Here is a 19,706-nt window from a genome sequence, read left to right on the forward strand (position 1 = left end):
TTTGCTCAGGTGTTACAGCTATTCTTTCGTATGTTAATTGCTGAGGTGCATCTGTTGTCCCTCTAATGGCTTCTTGGCTGAGTTTGGAGCAGAGGGAGCTTCTCAGCTTCTTACAGGAGCCACTCCTGTGGCCCCTTCCCCTGCTACCAAAAAACCCACCAAGCCAGAACAGAGGAGCAACAACATGCTGCATTTTAAAGCTTAAAACAGAAATGCGGACTTCAATGTAAAAGTAAGGCAGCATGGACTCTCTCTCTTGTATGCCAGAGAGTCTGAGGATATGCCATCCCTCAAAAGAAGGTTCTTGTTCCCAGTTATGTGTTCCAGCAGCTTATTTGGTCCTTCCTCCAATGCCCATTAAGCTTCTCTGTTTAGGTAATTTTAACTCACAAAAGCAATGGAAAACACTTCTCCAAAAACTAGGCCATTGTCTGCCATGTTGGTCAGAAGGTCAACTGAGAAGGTGGATAGATAGGACTGTGGAAAGGAATGTGCAGGACAGGAAGGATCACTCCTGGCAGACTGCAGTCTCTGAGCCTACCCAGCCAGCCAGTGGTGCTGGAGTTAAGCCCTCTTCTCCTAAGTGAATTACTGTTACTGTCTTCCAGTAAGTAGCACCTTGAGTTTGGGTACTTTTGAAAACATCAGCTGTAAGTCTGAGTTTGAGGACTTAGTGTTTAGGTAGGAAAGCTTATTTTCAATAAGGTAGAGCAGCTATGATTTCTCCTGAGATCTCTCCATCTTCTTGGCCATTTCTTCCTCAGAGACAGGAAACATTTTCCTTCAACTAACCAGTTAAGGTACCAGGGAACAAAGAAACACAAAGCCTGCATTATTGCCATTGCTTCTGTGTGGTAAGATAATTACAGGGCCTTTTGCACCTGGAAGCAGCTGGGAACTTGGAGTGTGTTTTGCCACCTCAGTGTGGTGTGAGTGGAAGAATCCCCTTACCAAATAATCCTGAAAAATAAAACATAAGATTCTTGATAGCTGTGTTTGTGTTCACGGCAATTCTTGTTGTTGGTTGGAGCTGCTCATGTTAAGCTGATGTTATGTGCAGATTCAAATGTCTTGGCTCGAATGAGGACACCAAAAAGTGGGTTTAATTGTCCAGAACTAATGTGGTAAAAGATAGAGGAAAAGTTTTAGTATGACTTGTTTTGTCTAAAGCTGTGTTGGAGCTATTCAGTCATTTCCTGCAGTGCTGAGAGGCCTGGCAGTGAGTTGGCTGATTTGCCACATTCATAAGCCCACAGAAGTGTATATGTTGCCAAATTAGCTAGTGTGTATAAAAGTTTATTATGCAGTTTTCCCTCCTTCATGCTTTCTGGCTTTAGTTCTGTTTGTGCTGTGACTGAGGCTGAGTCCAATACTGACTGTATAATACAGTAATTGTTAATGTCTGTATTTGAAATTTCCATGAAAAGATGGAAAAGAATCTCCTCTTCTAGGGTCAGTCTCTTCACTTACCTCAGGTCCACAAGAGTTTGTCAGGTGGGCAGGTCCTTTCCAGATGTTGAGAGTATGGCAATTTACATTAGTGTGGGTCCATTTGGCCCACTCTGTTCCCAGAGCAGTCGGAGATGGTTAACAGGCTGCTAAGGCCGTATATGGCTCAACCACAGGCTTCCTGAGTGGGTTTTCTAAATTTGTCTTTGTTTCTTCTACTTTGACATTGTTTAGTTTTTGCTATATTTGGGGTTTGGTGTTCCCTGAAGGTAGAATGCAGCTTTTGTTTGGCTTAACAACAAAAAAAAAAGGGAGAGGATGAACTGCTTATGGTTCTTATAGCACTACAATTAAACCTACTCTTGCAATCCTTTAAGATAGAGGGCTGTTGGGGAAAACTTTTCAATATCTACTTAATCAAAGAAAGAACTGACTTTCTTTTTGTGGAATGTATTCTGAAATTGTTCTTTTGTAAAATCACAAAATTGTCAGAGTTGGAAAGGACCTCTTGAGATCATCTAGTCCAACTCCCCCACTAAAGCAGGATCCCCTAGTGCACATTACTCAGGACTGCAAGTTTTGAATATAACTGAGGGACTCCACAACCTCCCTGGGCAACCTGTTCTAGGGCTCTATCAACCTCACCATAAATAAGTTTTTCATCATATTTAAATGGCACTTCCTATGTTCCAGCTCGTGCTCATTGCTCCTCGTCCTGTCCTGTCACTGGGAACTACTGAAAAGAGTCTGGCTCCATCCTTCTTGCACCCACCCTTTAGATACTTGTGGGCATTAATAAGGTCTCCTCTCAGCTTTCTCTTCTCCAGGCTAAACAGTCCCAGCTCTCTCAGCCTTTCCTCATGAGGGAGATGCTCCAATCCTCCAGTCATCTTTGTTCTCCAGTAGTTCCCGGTCTCTCTTGAACTGGGGAGCCCAGAACTGGATTCCAGATGTGGCATCACCTGGCCAGAGTAGAGGGGGAGAGTGACCTCTCTCGACCTACTGGCCACACCCTTCCTTATGTACTGCAGGATTCCAAGCAAGCATCTTCAAGTGATGGGGTTTTAAATTATTTTAGCAAGACTTGCAAGAGTTTGTCTAGTAGTCTCTTAAGCTGACAAAGTCTTATATTGTGAGCTTAGCTAAAGTTAGTTGCAAGTAATGTCAAAGAATGCACACCTTTTCTGTGTAAGAAATAGTTTGACATATTGGCTGTATCAAGTGGATCACCCTTGTTTTGTTAACTTATTTTTAATTTATTAATGTTGCAGCATGCTGAGTGATGTGGTTTCAGGTATCTTGTGATATCAAATGGAGTGAAACTTTTGTTTCAGATTTTGTTCCTGGGGAATAATTGAATGTGATGGCTGCCCCAGCTGACTAACCATAAGGGAGTAGCTGGTGGTACTAAGCTGCTGCTTGTTCTCCATTCAAGAGCAGTTTTGTGTAATGTACAAAGGTTCAGAGCAGTTAAAGGCAAGAAGCATTTCTTCTCAGATGGTTCATGAATCGTCTTCTGTATGGCGCTGTCCTCTTCTTATCCAACTACCTACTTGGACAGGAGCAGGGAAAGAATTGGGCATTTTGAAAGTCCGTGCTACAAGTCAATGAAAGGAGACAGCAAGTCAAGCAAGATGTTCCCTATGTGCCTTTCACTGGAAAGGTGAATGCTTGCTGATGCCATGAATGTGATTCCAGTCCTCTCCTGTTACCTCCAGTTTGAATTAAGGTTTTCTTATTTTCTGACAGAGGAAAGTCAGAGGAGGAAGAGAAGTAGTGTAAGAGTAGAGTATTGGAAATAGACTACAAGCTCAAGTCTTGGATAGTATGTCAGGGCAGTGAAAGTTTTGGACCCACTATCTTGATGATATCTGGAGATGCCATGATTTTGGTGATGGGCTTTGAGAAGAGAGCAGGGAGAAGGTGAAGTTTGAAGTGGCATTGATAAGGAGGCAAATGCCAATGGTATGGCAGAAACTGTATATGAGTGAACCTTCTGCACAAAGCTTTTTGAGATTGGAATACACTCTGGTGACAGAGGGAACTCTACCACACCTCCTAGTGTATGCAGGCACCTGTTTAAAACTCTTGTTAAGAAGGAACAGAGTATCAGTTTTCAAGTTGTGACCTGCTGTTGTTTCTGCAATGCTCAGCTCCAAACTTTGTCACTGATTTCTAACATCAAGTCCTTGCTTCTTGTTTCCCATCTCATTTGAAAATGGAATTCCTTTAGTTTTTAGATCCTTTGACATTATAATATTATTAGATCTGCACCCTTGTGTCAGCCTTCCTATCCCTTCTTCCCTCCTATTGCAGTGTTCCTAACTTCTGTTTGTAAGACAGCTTTAATCAAATCAGTATTACTGCATTAGATTCATAGAATCATGGAATGGTTTGAGTTAGAAGGGACCTTAAAGATCATCTAGTTCCAACCCCCCTGAGAAGAAGTGGGCTGAGAAAAAAACCCGGATGATGTGTTGTGAGTTGAAATGAACAAACCTTTGATGTTGAACTGATGCTCTGGATTCGGTTTGGATGTCTTTGCGCTGAGCTTCCTAGTGTGTCTATTTATAACACTTGCCTGGTATTTTCTATTATCTGTAGCACCCCGTTAGCTAGGATGAGAGGAAGTTGTCCACATAAAGCTTCTGCTATTACAGTTCTCCTCCTAGGAAGCTCCTGACTGTGAAAATGGTGACTCCCAAGCGAGTCTGGAGCTCTTGAGTCTTACACCGTCATGAATAGGAGGACATTGTTTTCCAACTTAAACGTAGTTTCTCTGTTGATTCTGTGGTCATGTGCCACTATCACATAAATACACAAAACTTGAGCAAATTGCCTTTTATTGTTAGTGACTGTGACTATCTGGCAACCCTGACATATGCAACAAAAGTGTGTATCAGAAAAGCAAAATACTAAGACACAAATTCTGCTGTAAGGATGCTCACCATTCTGTTCGTGTTGGAATGAAGTTAACTGCCAAATGGCTGGAAACAAGTTATTTTAAAGCATTTTACAGGTGTCTTGGAATTGGGCAAAAAATAAACAGTTGGAAAAAAATTGTGCAAGGCTAGTATGCTTATAATTTTGATGTGTTTTTCCTATAGTACAGAAGACTAAGTTGCCCAAAACGTGCACGTACGCACTGATGCATCAGTAACTTTCTGTGAAACAGTTCTGATAGACTGACCCTGAAAAGGTTTGAAAAAAATATCTGTGTAGTTGATGCATCAGTTTGTTGCTGGCAAAGAGAAACGGGAGGGGGAGAAAAATGCAATTCAGTGTTCTGCCTGTGTATTAAAGTTGAAGTATTCAAGTGTTTTATATTAATGTATTTCCACATTAGTATTGGAAAAGATAGATGCCTGAAATAGTTGATGAAACATTATTTCAGTTACTACCTCGTTTTCAATATCTTTAAATACATTGAGTAGGAGACTACATTTTCATTTTGATTTTTCATCAAGGTTTGATTTTGGGAATGTATTACGGAATTTTCAGCTGCATTACAGTTTAGCAAGCGTATCTTTGTAAATTACTTACAGCTATTCCAATGGTGAGTTTCCTAGCCTCTGTTTTCTCAAGAGATATTTCTAACTTTCAAGCTGGAGTACTTCCACTTTCAGCTGTTTTTCTTTGGCCTGGCTTTGATTTATACAAATGCTAATGATAGGGCCTCTAAGTCTGTGTATACATAATTTCACAAGGTCATACACATTTTTAATGAACTAGCTGAAGTGCTGCTTACATATCTCTAGGTTGTTACATAAACACATGACTGTCTTCTAAATGTTTCATTAATCAGTTCAAAATAGAAAAAAAAAATAGGAATGCCTGTTTAAATCTGATTTTTAGTTTTGTCTTCTAAGTTTTTTTTATCTTCATTGTCTTTGTAGGCATCAGAAGGTGTCACCTTCATTGGGCCTGACACACATGCTATTCAAGCAATGGGAGACAAGATTGAAAGCAAATTGTTGGCCAAGAATGCAAAGGTCAACACGATCCCTGGCTTTGATGGAGTAGTCAAGGTGAGAAATAATTTAATTACTGTCTCTCCACTGTGTGAATAGTGTCTAAATTGAATTACATCTATAGAAGATCTAATGTGGAATGCAATTATAATTTCAACTTCTTTTTCAGTAAGATGTAATTAAAAATCCGGGTACAGATTTTTACTGCCAAGATTGCTTTGGAGAAGAAGTCCTTAATAATAAATTATGTATTAAGGACTGCTTCTGTGGAGTCTCTAAAAGTATTTTACTTCAAATTTAACATTAAGGCAGGTAGATAAATTAAATGTCAGGTGTGGATTTGACTGCTTGCATATGTCTTTACATTTCCTAACTCTGTACTTCTTGTTGGCTGAGATCTTGCCAGCCTTAAGTTAACAGTGAAGTTTGTTACACTCTATGAAGTCTCTGTTTTGTAGTCTCTGTTGGTGGCTTGGATTTCCATGTGTTGCAAAACTTAGGGTTGAGTGTGGGGGGAAGTCGGTGGTTATTTGTCTGAATCTACAGCTAGTATTCTTCTTGGGGTTTTAGAAGGAATGATTTCTAACAGATTCCTAAAAATCTTTTGGTGGTTTTGTTGTATTCGGCAAGGTGAAATACAGTATGTTTTGATGCTTTTTTTTATTTTATTTTTTTTCTGTAGTGAGTACGTATTGGGCTCTTACAAGCTTTCCTGGGTCTCTTAATAGCTTGTCTGTGTTAGTGTAGAAAAATGACTGTTTTTCCTTTAAAGCCTTTGTTGTATACATGTAAAAATTTGGTGTATTATAAAATGTTGACCGCTTGGGTTGGTTTTTTTGTGTGACACATCAATTTAGATTTTTTCAAAGAAAATCTGAGTAAAACCTTGAGTTGCATGAAAAAATGAGAAGTTTGTTTCAACAACATTTTAATACAGTTGAAGGGAAAGCTTTTCAGGTTTTAGTTATGACAATTGTTGTTGACTGACCTCTGATACTCATGCATAGTTTTATTTATTTTTTCTTTGTGTAATTTACATGATGCAATAAGAAGTGTCAAGCTAGTTGGGAGCAACTGAATATATTGATGGAATGCAGACTATTTTAAGGAGCAGCATATACCGGGGCAATGGTGTGCATCATCGTGTCAGCTAAGCTGGATTTTAAACTCTTAGGAGGAGGGAAAAAGCCAGACTCAACTAAATGAGAAAGTGAATAGATGTGCAAAGGGGTTAAGCCTACACAGAATGATCTGTTCTGATGAGGATGCCTGGAGAACTTGGCTAATAAGAGAGAACAATAAAATGAAATAGTTGAGGTCGAAATGCACAAGAGGACTCTTCAGTACTCATGACAGAAATGCCAGGTGCATGTAATACCTGGCACTAGGGATGTTGCAACAGGTAAAAGTGCAAAGAATTGTTCCTCTTCTGGAGGGCTCCATGTGAGTGTTAGGTTGGCAATGCTGAGGACTGGCAATGACAAGTTGAACACAGCATTCCTTAAGGTTTTTGTTGCATGTTTTAGCAGTTCTTGGGTAGGTGATCCTTTAGCACTCATGATACCTAATAGCAGCCACGCTACTGTGTAAGGTTCTTGGCTCTGTCTGATATCCTCTATATTATTCTGAAAATCCTGAAAATATCTCCTAATTAGATGTTTTTCTATAAGTTAACTTTTAATCATCCTAAACATCAAAAAACTTTTTCTAATGCAAAATCGAATAGTCAAAATACTGGTTTTATCTCTGTATCCAGGGAAAACTTATGGAAGGGTCTATTATTCTGGTAATATAAAGAAACAAACCTGGTAAAGTAGTATATTGATTTATGAATGCGTACCCATATAACCAGTGAAACTGAGCTACTTAGCTGTATGCACTTGTTTCCTAGACCTTTAATTGCACTGTGGGGTTTTTTTGTTTTTCTTTTTTTTTGTGTGGGTAGTGTTTTTGTTGTTGTTGTTGTTGTTTGTTTTGTTTTGTTTTAAATTCCCAGAAGTCCCTGACACAAAATGAAAGAACCTAAGTGATCTGGTTGGCAATCAGTCCTCAAATACTGAAAGGAAGTAGGTAGTAGTTGCTTAATTCTGAAGTGTCTGTATCATCAATTCCACATAACTCAGCCTTACACTAGTTCTGATTATTTCAAGAGTGTTGATGAAAAACAGCACAGAGTTTAAAAAAAACAAACCCACAAACAACCCTGCAGAGTAGTCACCAAATAAGAAAAATCAGAGTCCACAGACTTTGTCAGTGTTGCAGTTTCCATCAGAAAGGGGAGATTAAAATTATAGGCTAATCACTGTTTTGATTACTGATTCTAGGGAACAAAACTTCTGATAATTGATATTCTCATCCTTGCTATGGATCTAGATATGTGCCTGTGTTTGTCCTCTGATCTCCTTCCTGTGAGAATGCGTTTTGCTCAGATGAGTATCTGAGTAATTAGGTCACACAAGATACCTGATCTTTGGTTAGAGCTTGATGTACTATTTTGCCAATTCAGACTAAGATAGGAAGGGCAAAGCTGTGTGATACCAGGTATTATCAGAAAAGTGACACACTAGGAACTGGAAACTATAGGTTTTCCACTGTTCTGTGAGACACCTGTTTTGGTCAAAGAGCTTTCAAAATCTTCAAGGGCTCTTTTTTCTAGAGAAAGAAAAACTTTAAAGGTCCTAGGAAGGAATTAAGTGACTGCTCGATACTTGAGCTGATTAGAGGTGGCTTCATCTTTATAGTGGAGACTAATAAAGCTGGAAGAAAACTTCATTCATGCCTCTGACAATGCTGGAAGTTAAGAAAGATCAGTTGCATGTATTCTTTGTGGATGAATAGTTAAATTGAACACAGAGTAGCAACTTCTGGAGCTTAGTTATTCAGTGCAGGACTGCACTGAAAACCTTTGTTGCTTAGAGAATTGTTTTTATGAAGCACTTGTTAAATAGTTCTGCAGATACACGGGTCCTTCATCAGTAAAGGGTGTTTCCCCTCTCTTATTTACTGGAGCTGCTAAGCTTTTGTAATGATACCGTGGAGAAGTTGCATGCAGAAAAACTCCCAGTGAGTGAAAATTAAATCACAATTTTAAGAGAAGGAGGACCTTAAATGGTGTACTTCAGAACTTGGAAGGATTTAAGAGGAGGATGCTTGGCATAACAGACAACGAACTGTTCTCATACAGGCAAGTGCTGTAGAATAGAAACTGATGAAGTAGTTTTCTTCTCTCAGCCCTGGGTAAGTTTCTCAGTTGGCTGGGACAAGGATTATCCAGTCCACTCATGTAAGGCACCTGCGTCTTGTGCTGTCAGCCAACAAAAGCATACAAAGATAGTTAAATTAAAAATCTGTGAGTACAATTATTTTCCCAAGACCTGATTGGGAGAAATAGTAAATACTGGAGGTAAACCGTCTTGATAGAAATAATTAATTTTAATCCATGTGAGAAATGGCTATGTTAAAGTTAGAACTGAGAATATGTATCGTCTGTAAATGAGAAATGAGGAATAAGTGACAAGAAGACAGTGGAGGCCGAGGAGTTGGTATCCGGAGATGTGGTGAAAAACTGGCAAAGGAACAGCAAGGGAAGAAAGATTTTTATATCGTTTCACCATGTACAGCCAGTTTGGTTTTATGACTGTTACGAGAACACCACTCAGTGTAGACCCAGAAGACTAATGTCCTTGGGTGTCTGTCCACTGTAGTTTCACAGATGTCAGCAGACAACTTGAAGATTTCAGCAAGGCTGAAATGAATTTACTGTGTTTATTTACTGTATGTAAATTTCGTGTGTCTGATTTGGTTGTTTTCTTGCATTTGGGTACTAACACTGGTATTAAATGATCACTGTATTGCTGGAGAAGTTGTTGGATACTGGACATGAACTGGGGGTTCTCCAAGCCCAACACCCTCAGCCATGAAAAGTATTATGTGGTTCTTAATACAGTCTTTTAGAGTACTAAGATTCTCTTCAACAACTTTGTTGGCATTCCTCTACATTAGAATAGTTTTACTTTTTTGTCTCCTTCTGCTGGTATCTGGCAGAGGCATGTACATGAAATCAGAAGGTTAGAAATTCTTATGCTACAGGAGTATTTTATGTCTTTTTAACCTAATGAGATCAGTAATTTGTAAAAGCGCTGTGACATCATTTTATAACTTATGGTTTTTATAAACTTGTACTATTACTTTAGCATTTTTATTTGTACAATAAAAGGTGGTGCTAAAATTATATATTTCTTTACAATCTCCAGTTTATTTTGGAAACATGGTAGTGTAGCTAATGTGTTTTTGGAGGAAACGGCAGTAAATCATGGAGATAGTTTGCTTTTAAAAAGTAATTCAAAACGTTGTTAGTACCAATGTGATTTTGAATATTTAGTACATATGACTTAAGTGTTAAGTGGTGTCACAGCATTCAGTTTTTTAACCCCTATGGCATATCTTTTATCTGTATCAGAAGTTATTTTAGATTTTTAGTGCAGAGAACTACCCTAACTTTTTATGAGTACTTAAACTGCTGCAGTATTTATGTAATCTGGAAGTGAAATGCATGATACTAAAACATACTTTCTTAGGGAAAAAGATCAAAAGACTTAGCAGAGATTTCAATGTCAGCTGTTTATTAGTATTTTGTTTATTAGTTTTTTGTCTTGAAAGCACGACATGTTTTTATTTTCTATTTCAGAACTGCTCTTTGATGGCCAAATAATTTGAATGTGCATTTATTATTTTTTTTACTTTTTATCTCGTAGAGTTTGGGTTCTAATATATTAGAACTGTAAATTAAAAAGGTGTTGAAGTAGTGTAAATTAATAACTGTGCTGGGCAGATGACTTCAGTCCACTCAAGCCAGAATTGAGACAATTAATGCTGTTGATATGATGCCGTTTATTATTTGAAGTTGTTATATGCATGTATAAAAATACGGTGGCGGTGAAAAGTTCCCCTGTAATGATTTGCAGCTTGTCTTCCTGTGGACTGCAATGTATCAAGTTAGCCACTTGTTTGCAGGTAACTAAGTGAAAAAAAATTAAAAAATTACCCTGTTTGCTTCCCCTCCTCTTAATTCTGCTTTGCAAATATATGAGTCAATTTGCAAGAGAAAAGAAATGTAAAAGTTTCCTTCTCGACTATAATCGTGGCTCTTCATCAGTCATCACTCTTCCTGCATTTTGTTCGAGAGGTTCTAATTGTCTGCATTTGGCAGGTTTAACACTTCCTGACAGAGAGGCTATTAAGGGGAAGTATTCTCGCATAACTGTCAGAGGCAGGAACAAAGAACCTTCAAACTCAATGTGTGGAAACCACTAACATTCTTAAATGACCCTTTTCATGCATTTTATCCCTTTAAGCTAAAATTTGGAGGGTGCAGGGTCATGGAAAGCAACAAGGTGTAATAAAACAGTAAACCTTGATTTTTTTTTTTTTATTTTTTTTTTTTTGGGGGAGTTTTTTTGCTAGATTTATCTCTTGACTTAAAAACGATTGTTATTTGGAAAAATCTCATTAACAGATGTGACTGGAGTAAAAAGACTTAAAAACTAATGTTGCTTTCAGGACTGCTTTGAACTTAACAAGCACCGATTTGTGGAGCAGACTAGCTAATGAAAGGAAATTAAATTTTCTGACAACTTCCCCTGCCAGCCCCCTTATCCTTCATGGGGCTGTTACTAGGTACTGAAGACTTTTAAAGAGGATTTTGTTTTATTATCGGACATAAATGAACCAGGTATGAACATTTCTTATATATTTTTTTAAAGTTCTGACCTGGGTGCTTTTAAAACGGATTGCCTTGAAAGCTTAAAAAATATCAGGTTTCATTTTAATGTTCATAAGTCAGCCCCCATAAGTTTCAGACACACTTAGCAGCTGGTGGTTTCCAGACATTACTGCCTTCCATACAAATGTTTTAATGCATGTGATGGAATAGTATACATATTAGCAAATTTGGATGGAATTTTCAAACTTAACCCATGCCACTGTAATTTAACCCTTTTTCTTTCAAGTATTGTATCATGGAAATATATTGTAATTAGTAGAAGAAACTAGAATTAACTACTGCAGGAGAAGAGATTTGTTTATTAAAAGTAAGCAATACAAGTATTTTGGTTTTTACTCTGTTTCCTAGGACTTTTTTTCTGTACCAGGCTATAGTGGTATGAGTCAGCTGAAGCGGTAGGTGGCATCAACAAAAGTGTTTTTTGTAATTGTCATAGTAATGTGTAGACTCTTAAATTGAAACAATTATGTGAATCCTCTCACTTCAGATACAGTTTAAAATGATGTGTTTAAAGTTTGTTCTGTCTTTCGAATGAAAAACTCAAGTGAAATACTTGTGTTCTTTCTTCGGTAGATTAAAAAAAAAAGTCTTCAAAGAAGTTCTGAAAGTTTTCTCAACCCGAGTCACTCCCAAACAATAGAGAATCAACTCCCCCTACTGACAACAACTAGAAAAACACAAGAAATACCTGTGAGGACAGAAATAAGCTGGCAGTGGACAAACTTTAACGATCTGATTTATGGTCCATTATTGATTGTAAACTTCTAAATTCTAGCATTAAATTCCTACAACTGCAGAAAATAATTCTGTGATCCTGCTTGTGTTTCCTGTCAGCTGATTCCTTGTTGCTTTGAGTTTCTCAGTGTACTAATGATGAGGTAGAATTTACATTCCACTTATGGTATTAATTTTACATTCCTCTGGCTGAAAAGGGTCAGAAGGTTGTAAAATCAAACATTAAATGAATCAGAGGAGACAGTAGTGCAATATATGACTGCCCTCAGGACACAGTGCAATGGCTGATGGGATTAACGTTGAGTCTCATTTCCTGCTTTTACAGGATGCAGATGAAGCTGTCAGAATTGCAAGGGAAATTGGTAAGTTCTTAAATTAGCTATGGTGGGATTTGTGTGCCTCTCAGCAGACATGGTTGACTAAATTGAATGTGTAATAAGTAATCCCTATAGAACAAATAATGTTTTAATAGTTTTTAACTTACCTGTTGCCTATAAGACTGGAAGAATCTAGGCATTAACGCCCTGTCTCTTAAATAATCACATCTTAGCTTTGCAAACTGGACTTTACAGAGCAAGTGCAGCCATGATTTGTGGAATGGACATAATTTGCAGTAATGAGTAGCTCGCTAAACGAGTTATTTCAAAATATACCTGCAACTGGACGTGATAGAAGTTAGGCATGGTTCATTTCTCTTTACATAGTGGCTGACACCAGTGATGTTACGATCTTCATTCTTTATCACTGTGTGGAGTGCAATTAGCTTGAATGCCATCCAGACCACCAGCCTTTCTTCTGTGCTTTCTGGAATAAAGTCACTATTCAGCTTCTGGATATATTACAGAATGGTGAAAAGAGCAACCAGCAAACTGTCTGGGACTTATTTTGATGAAGGTTAAGTGTAATGTGTTTAATGAGTTTTGGCTTTTATTTACTGAAGCTTAATATTAGGGAAAATATTTAACCATATGCTTGAAATTACACATTCTTAAATGCTTTCTAGAAGAAGAATCTAATGCAGTAAGATTTTTGTTGAGAGTTGTTTTTGTTGGGTTTTTTTTGCATTTTCATTTTAAGAGACAGTAGGCATGAGAAACTATTTAGCTTCATCACAGATAAATAATTCAAAAATATGTATCTGCATTTGGAGCTTCTCTTCACAGATCTAGATACAAATACATCTCACTTGTGTCAAAAGCTATGGCTATCCCTTATGTGCTAAATAGAATTTGGAACTCGCACTGCTGCAGATGACTTTTTGTCAGTGTAACACCTTTCCACTTTGAATTTATGTTGGGATTCTTACTCTGCGCTGGATAACTGCCCTGAAATCCCTCAGTGTAGGCTTGGCTGGCTTTAAGGCTGACACAGTTGGAGTTTCTTTGAGTCAACCTTTATGTCCCTGTAGTGTGAAATCAAGTGATTACTGGTCACTGGCATGGGAACAGAAGGAAAAGGAAGAGATTATCAACCAAATTGGAATATTTGGGAGAGGACTGTAAATAAAATTGATTTTAATCCTTAAAAAAGGAATATATAGTATTATGACTAATTCAGTTAAGTTTCATTTTAGTAGGCTTCCTTGCTCTTGTTTTTTTAAAGATCTTGTACAAGTATTTTTAAAGCAGTTCTGGTTAATGTTAGAAGGCATTCAGTGGCTTCCTAGATACTCTTTAACATGTATTTGTGCTTAACACCAGAAGAACTTGGAAGAAAATTCTGTTGGCTGATTCTCATCTTTGATATTGGTAGCATTTTGGAGATCATAATATCAAGGCAGTCTTAAATCTGCAGATAATGAAGTAAATTAAAGACAGCTAGGTGGGGCTTTATCAAGACGGTAAATTCTTAAGCCATTTTGATACAAAAAAAGGCTTGTACTATGATGCTCCATAGTCATAGCTATGGAGCTTTAAAAAACCTTTCTAGCGTTTTTCCCTAGCCAGGTTTTGACCAATAGATCAGTTTGGTTAAGCTGTCTAATCATGGCAACTGATCAGAATAAAAGCCCCAGTCTTCCAACTATGCTTAAGTAAATATTAATAAAAGTTAATTGTGGGTCAGCACTTAAAACTTTACAACATTGTGTAATGTTGCCTTGCTCCCTGTGTTGTTCTGTTTTCCCCTGCTATGTTCTGGCCAAAGCTGAGTAGCAGTGGAACGTGGCACTTTATGACACTGCCTTTACCTATTTCGATGACTTATTTAAGGATACAAATTTTGATAGTGAGTAAAACCAACCTTTTGCCCCTCATTTGGGACGTGCTCTCCCAAGTTGTAAAGACAAAATGTGACAGATACAATGCTAAATCAGGAATTGGAAGTAGTTCAGGCACAATTGCTGTATAGGCTCTTTTCTATAGTCTCCTCTGTTAGCCTTTGTGGGCTGTTCTTTGCTTGTGATCTTTTCTGTGGTGCTTAGTCACTCTTTTCCCGTGCTACTTCTAAGTCTGTAAGTTGTACCTTAAGAACTACTGGCTTCTTGATTTCTGAAGCATTGTTGAAACTGCTGAAACTTTTATCCTTAAATTTACTTCAAAGAATTTAACTGCTATGAAGTGCAGGCAGTTAAACTAAATGACTTCTAATGTCTATGCATAACCGAAGAGGTGGAAAACAAGTTTTTGTCATATTTCCTTTGACTTGAGTTTAATCAGTAGTCACTTGTCAATAATGCATATTGAAAAGAATCTGGTATTGCCACATGCAATACTGCTCAAACTGATATTGCACAATGCATTATGTTGTCTACTACCTGCAAATTTATAAAAATGGTTAAATTAAAAGCACAGTGGCAAAGGGTAGGTACTAAGAACTGTGGAAGACCAGAAGTTTGTTTACTCCTTTTTCCATTCAGATTCTCAGAATAGTAACTGCACTGAAAACAAAGCAGTCCTAACTTGATTACCTGTTTAACAGCAAATGTTTGCCTGATGATCTTCAAATTTTGACAGTGTTTTTATGTTCCTGTTTCCTAAGATCTTTTTAGACGGATCCTTCAGATGTGTCACAAGAATGTAAACAAGAGTAGTTTTTATTCTTACATGCAATTTTGATTTTATGTAAATTGCTACGTAATTTGAGGGAGGGGTGAAAACCTGACACCTACTTAAAATTACGTCTGCTTTGTGAAACTCTTAATTGTTTTAGTTGTGGGTCCTTATAAATGTTATTAGAAATTGTTTGCGTGCTTCGCCATCCTACAACTAATCCAGCTGGTCCATGTGAGTACACTTCAGCAATTTTAATTGCTGCTGGAGAGTGCAAAAGTGGTTAGGAGAATGATAAGTAATGTATCCTGATCCCAGCATCCTGTACCCGATATGTATGCAAAACTTAGATGCTACAAAGCCTTCCTTGTCTGAGCATGCATCAATCTTTGCTATTGGCCTCAAAGTACAAGTAACGTGTAAAGGCATATTTGAGCAAAAGTTCGAGTCCTCTTATTTTTCTGGCAAACGGTCATCCTAACTTGGAAAAGACTGTTGCAAAAAAAAAATTTTACTTCTCAACTTAAAAAGCTGTATATATCTTTTCAAAGCAGACCTTAATTTTATTTAATTAAAAAAAACCCAAAGCACTAGTGTCTCTCTGGAATCTTTAAGTGCCTTGCGCATATAAGTGTGATCAACATGTAATCAGTATGCATAAAAGGCAGGGGAAGCAGAGTGTTCTACACTTGGTAAGTGATACCAGTAACCCATGTATCCTGTCTGATAGTTTAACCATGCAATATATGAACTTTATATTCTGTAGCATATAAAGACTCAACTGAGGCTCACTGATAGCATGCCTGTTTAGCTTCTGAACTGAAAGAACAGTAAATTAGGACTAGACTGCTTACAGGTTTAAAATCAGCAAGCCATTCAGGAGACAAATACTGTCAGGCTAAAATTGTTAGCATAATTAATGATGATTTTTTCAAGTACGTGTAGGAATGAGTAAAATAGATTAGATGATGGAAATTGCCATAGCAAGTTTATCTTACTAAGGCTTAAAGCAATGCTTATTTCAGACTTTCAGGCTCTTGAGTTGGAGAATCTTCAGCTGGTGATAGTGTTGCCAGAGGTGTAAGTTCACTAGTGTTACCTGGTTAAATATAACTTCTTGCATGACAGTCGTACAATATGTGCTTTTTGCTTTATTTCAAGATAGCCAAGGAGTTATCTGGGAGCCTGGCAGATGCTAAGGATCTGGAAAAGCATTTATAGCATAGATAAATTGTACTTGTTTAGATACTATATAAACTACATTTCATGAAAATGAATTGAACTTCACTATTCACTGCATGCAATCTACTGTTTTTTTGCCCTTTTATCTCTGGGATTGTAGACACCTTGAAAAAACTTGGTATAGTGCTGGATCAAACCCATTGTTACTCTGTGACTTATCCCATACTCTTCTGTGGGCAGCATCAGATAATTTATACAAAGACATTTGCATGGCTTTTTCATCTTGCCCTTATACCTAGTAACTAGGGATTACTTTAAACTCTAAAGCATGAAGATTTATAACCTTTTGGTCATCCCTTCCTAGAGGAACTTGATTTGTGCTCTACATATGCTTATCTGCAGCTTTTAGCCTCATGAATGCTCTGTAGCATTGGGGCTCCACAGTCTAATAACATGTTGTGTTGGAAACTCTTTTACTGGTTTTTGCTCTTGGTTAATTTAATGTTCTCCTGTATTGTTGCTGTTTTCCTGCCTTCCATTCAACACTACTGTCTCTTATGCTTGTATCATGCCTTTTTTTGTGTCCACTTCAGTCTTTTTAGGAAAAAGATTTTCCAGATCTTGCTGGTTTTAATTGTCTTCTCCTGATCCTACTTTCAGTCAAATGACTTCAGGGAGGAGGTGGATGTACTGTATCACTGTCACTTGACAGAGCAAGTGTAGATCTAAATGCCAGAAAGAAACTGTAAACATTACACATCAGATACCAGACTTGATAATTTATATTGGGAACCATATACAAATGTACTTTTCTGTTCCCAGATCGAAGTCTCTTACGGAATGTATCTTCAATTTGCAAGGACTGATTGGCTCTTCTTGCCAGACAGTATCAGCTGGTGTGATATTTCGCTTAATGTTATGATTTTCATTAAACATACTGGAGAACAAAGGCTTAAAAGAATTTTCTGCTATCCTAGAAATGTCAAACTTTTTAATCAGATCCCCTAATTTTCAAATTTTACTATGTTCATGTAGAAGAAAGGTGAAGTTCACTGTTATGAAAAAGAAATTGTTTTAGGAAGTTGTTTTGAATTAAAATACAGTATTACAAGATAAGCAATCATTATTAAATCTGCTTTTAAACTGCATAGTTTGTTACTGTACCTTCCTAGCTTTCTGAAAACTAGGGTCCTGACTCTTACCCATGTTTTAGGGTATCTTGCTCTGAGGGTGAAATTCTACCCGTTATGCCCAATGCTGTCAGATGTATGATGCTCTTTTTTTTTTTTTACTACTTTTCAGTTTGAGGAAAATCCTTTTCTATTATAAAAAATATTAATTGGTGATATTTATTCTGTGATATTTGTTATTACATATCTGAACAGCACAACTACTTTATTTAAAATGTACTTTGCCAGAAATGTTGATAAGATACAGGTTTGCTTACTGACTCTCTTGACTAATAGCTTATTAAGATAATCTGCCTATTTTTATTAGTAGTATTTTAAATAATTTTATAACAGCTATAGCTTATTTCAGCACTAACAAAGGAACAGAATTTGTTCGTGAAGAAATGTGAGCTTGAAAAGGTCAAATGCCTTTATACATAAATCACTTTGTTACTTGGGAATAATTCATTCAGTGCTTTTTTTAGTATAAATGAAATGGAGAAGACAACCTTTCTTGGCTTCAGAAATCTCTACACTGACAGCTAAGTCTTGAAAAGAAAAATTTCTCCTCTCCCTCCAAACAAAGTGTTTTAATAAACGAAGTTATTGTCTTCTGGCATTATTGGACATGTGGTCAGTTGTCATGTTCCTCTGACCAACTGAACAAAGTTTGAACTTCTGTCTAATTGTTCCCCGCTGTTAGGCTACCCTGTCATGATCAAGGCCTCAGCAGGTGGTGGTGGGAAAGGCATGAGAATCGCTTGGGATGATGAAGAGACCAGGTGAGATGCTGTCCAAAAGCTTGCCTTGATGAATGCTGCAGTTACTAAAGTTCCATTAAGCCACTGTGAGCTGACAGTTGAGCAGATACAAAATGTTAAACAGAGAAATTGGATATTATTTGGTTTTCTCCCTTTTGTACAGCAAATCATGTACTTTGGGAGTTTATATCTATTTAAAATTATTTTTGCAATAACCTTAGATAAACATGGTTCATTCATTTCAGTAAAAAAACGACACTTAAAGCTGCCTTTAATTCAATGACAGACTGTAGATGTGGAGTGTAAATAACATTTTGCTGTGTGCCTTTCAGAATGCTGATTTTCTGTATGTTAGGTAGACTACTTATTGGCCCTGATTCTCAAACATTAATGCGTGCCATTAGTTCTGTTAAAGTTGATGAGACTGATTATTCATACGTGGAAACACATACAGTGTTTTCAGAATGTGCACTAATAAGTTGCATACTTCTGCGTTTAAAATATTTGTCTAAGCAAACTGTTGTGCTTTTGCCTGTCTCTTAATAGATGTCTGAATCCTGAACACTTCAAGATGCTTTGTTACTCACTTCAAGTTTTACAGTCCATGTTGCAGAAAAATGTGTTTGGGGATTTTTCAGACTTGTAACAAAAAGCCTATTTGATCCAAAATTAGATAACCTTTAAAATATTTTCCTTTCCACATGGAAGGAGCAGCACACATGCTGGAATCAACTCAAAGTGCAAGTCAAATTTTCATTTGTCACCTGCAAGATTTTCCTGTCACTTTGTGATGTATGAAGTTTTTGTTTGTAAAAACCTAAAAACTGGAAAAAAGAATAATGAATGGTTAGCAGTTAAATTTCATATTTAAAGAAAACATGAGGTGGGGGCTTTTTGTACTTTGTTACCTCTAGCCTGTTTATATTCAAATCTAAGTAGGAAAATAAGGCTTTTTGCATTAGAATTAAGATCTAGAATAAACTGATTTCTTACAAGGGTGCTTTGTTCCCACTGCTTTAGAATCCAGAATTACTGCCTTGATCTTGTTCATGCAGCAGTTGTGTCTGTTGGACTTGAAAGGAAGGCATTCATTTATTTTTTGCTCAGAAAGGAGAAAGGGAGCTTGAGTAAAGTAACTTTAAAAATGGAAAACTGGATCTAAAATAATGATTGCTGATTTGTTTTGGAGAAAAGTTATGCTTATTGTTTAGAAAGTCACCTCGTGGAGCTGATGGGTATAAACAGAAGCCAGCTAGAGATGTTCTTCTGTACATTTGCTTAAAAAATTAATTTAGAGGGTATTGCTTTGACCCGGTGATATTTAGTGATATTAGTTTGAGATACCTGCCTTGTTTATGGGAAACCTTTGAAATGCCATTCACTTCCTTATTTGCCAGTGGTGCTCTTACTATCCTTTTGGTTGGTTATGCAAACCTTGTTTTTACAGGGTAACTTTAGAAAGTAATATCTAAAAAGTGCTAAGAGAAATAAAATAACACCTAGACTGAGTCACAGATCGACACAAGTTAGTGATCCTATACCAAGGAGAAATGCTTCTTTTAATGTTTACAGGTATGCTGCAATGGAGGTAAAATTAGGTTGGCAAAGTACAAAGGAAGATAAAAGTGAGATTGAAATAACTGAAGATAGAAACAGATTTACTTTTC

The 19,706-nt window shown here is 37.1% G+C and overlaps 1 protein-coding gene across 2 annotated transcripts in view; it reads left to right on the forward strand.

The window, feature by feature from the left end:
- Positions 1 to 19,706, forward strand: part of PCCA (propionyl-CoA carboxylase subunit alpha) — a 281,303-nt gene that overhangs the window by 73,537 nt on the left and 188,060 nt on the right. For both annotated transcript variants that reach the window (XM_051630543.1, XM_051630554.1), the window contains exons 7-9: positions 5,346 to 5,477; positions 12,263 to 12,299; positions 17,982 to 18,060. In XM_051630543.1, coding sequence (XP_051486503.1) covers positions 5,346 to 5,477; positions 12,263 to 12,299; positions 17,982 to 18,060 — 248 coding nt within the window. The remainder of the gene's footprint in view (positions 1 to 5,345; positions 5,478 to 12,262; positions 12,300 to 17,981; positions 18,061 to 19,706) is intronic.

This window comes from Apus apus, chromosome 1 (genome assembly GCF_020740795.1).
Source record: "Apus apus isolate bApuApu2 chromosome 1, bApuApu2.pri.cur, whole genome shotgun sequence".
Taxonomy (NCBI): Eukaryota; Metazoa; Chordata; class Aves; order Apodiformes; family Apodidae; genus Apus; species Apus apus.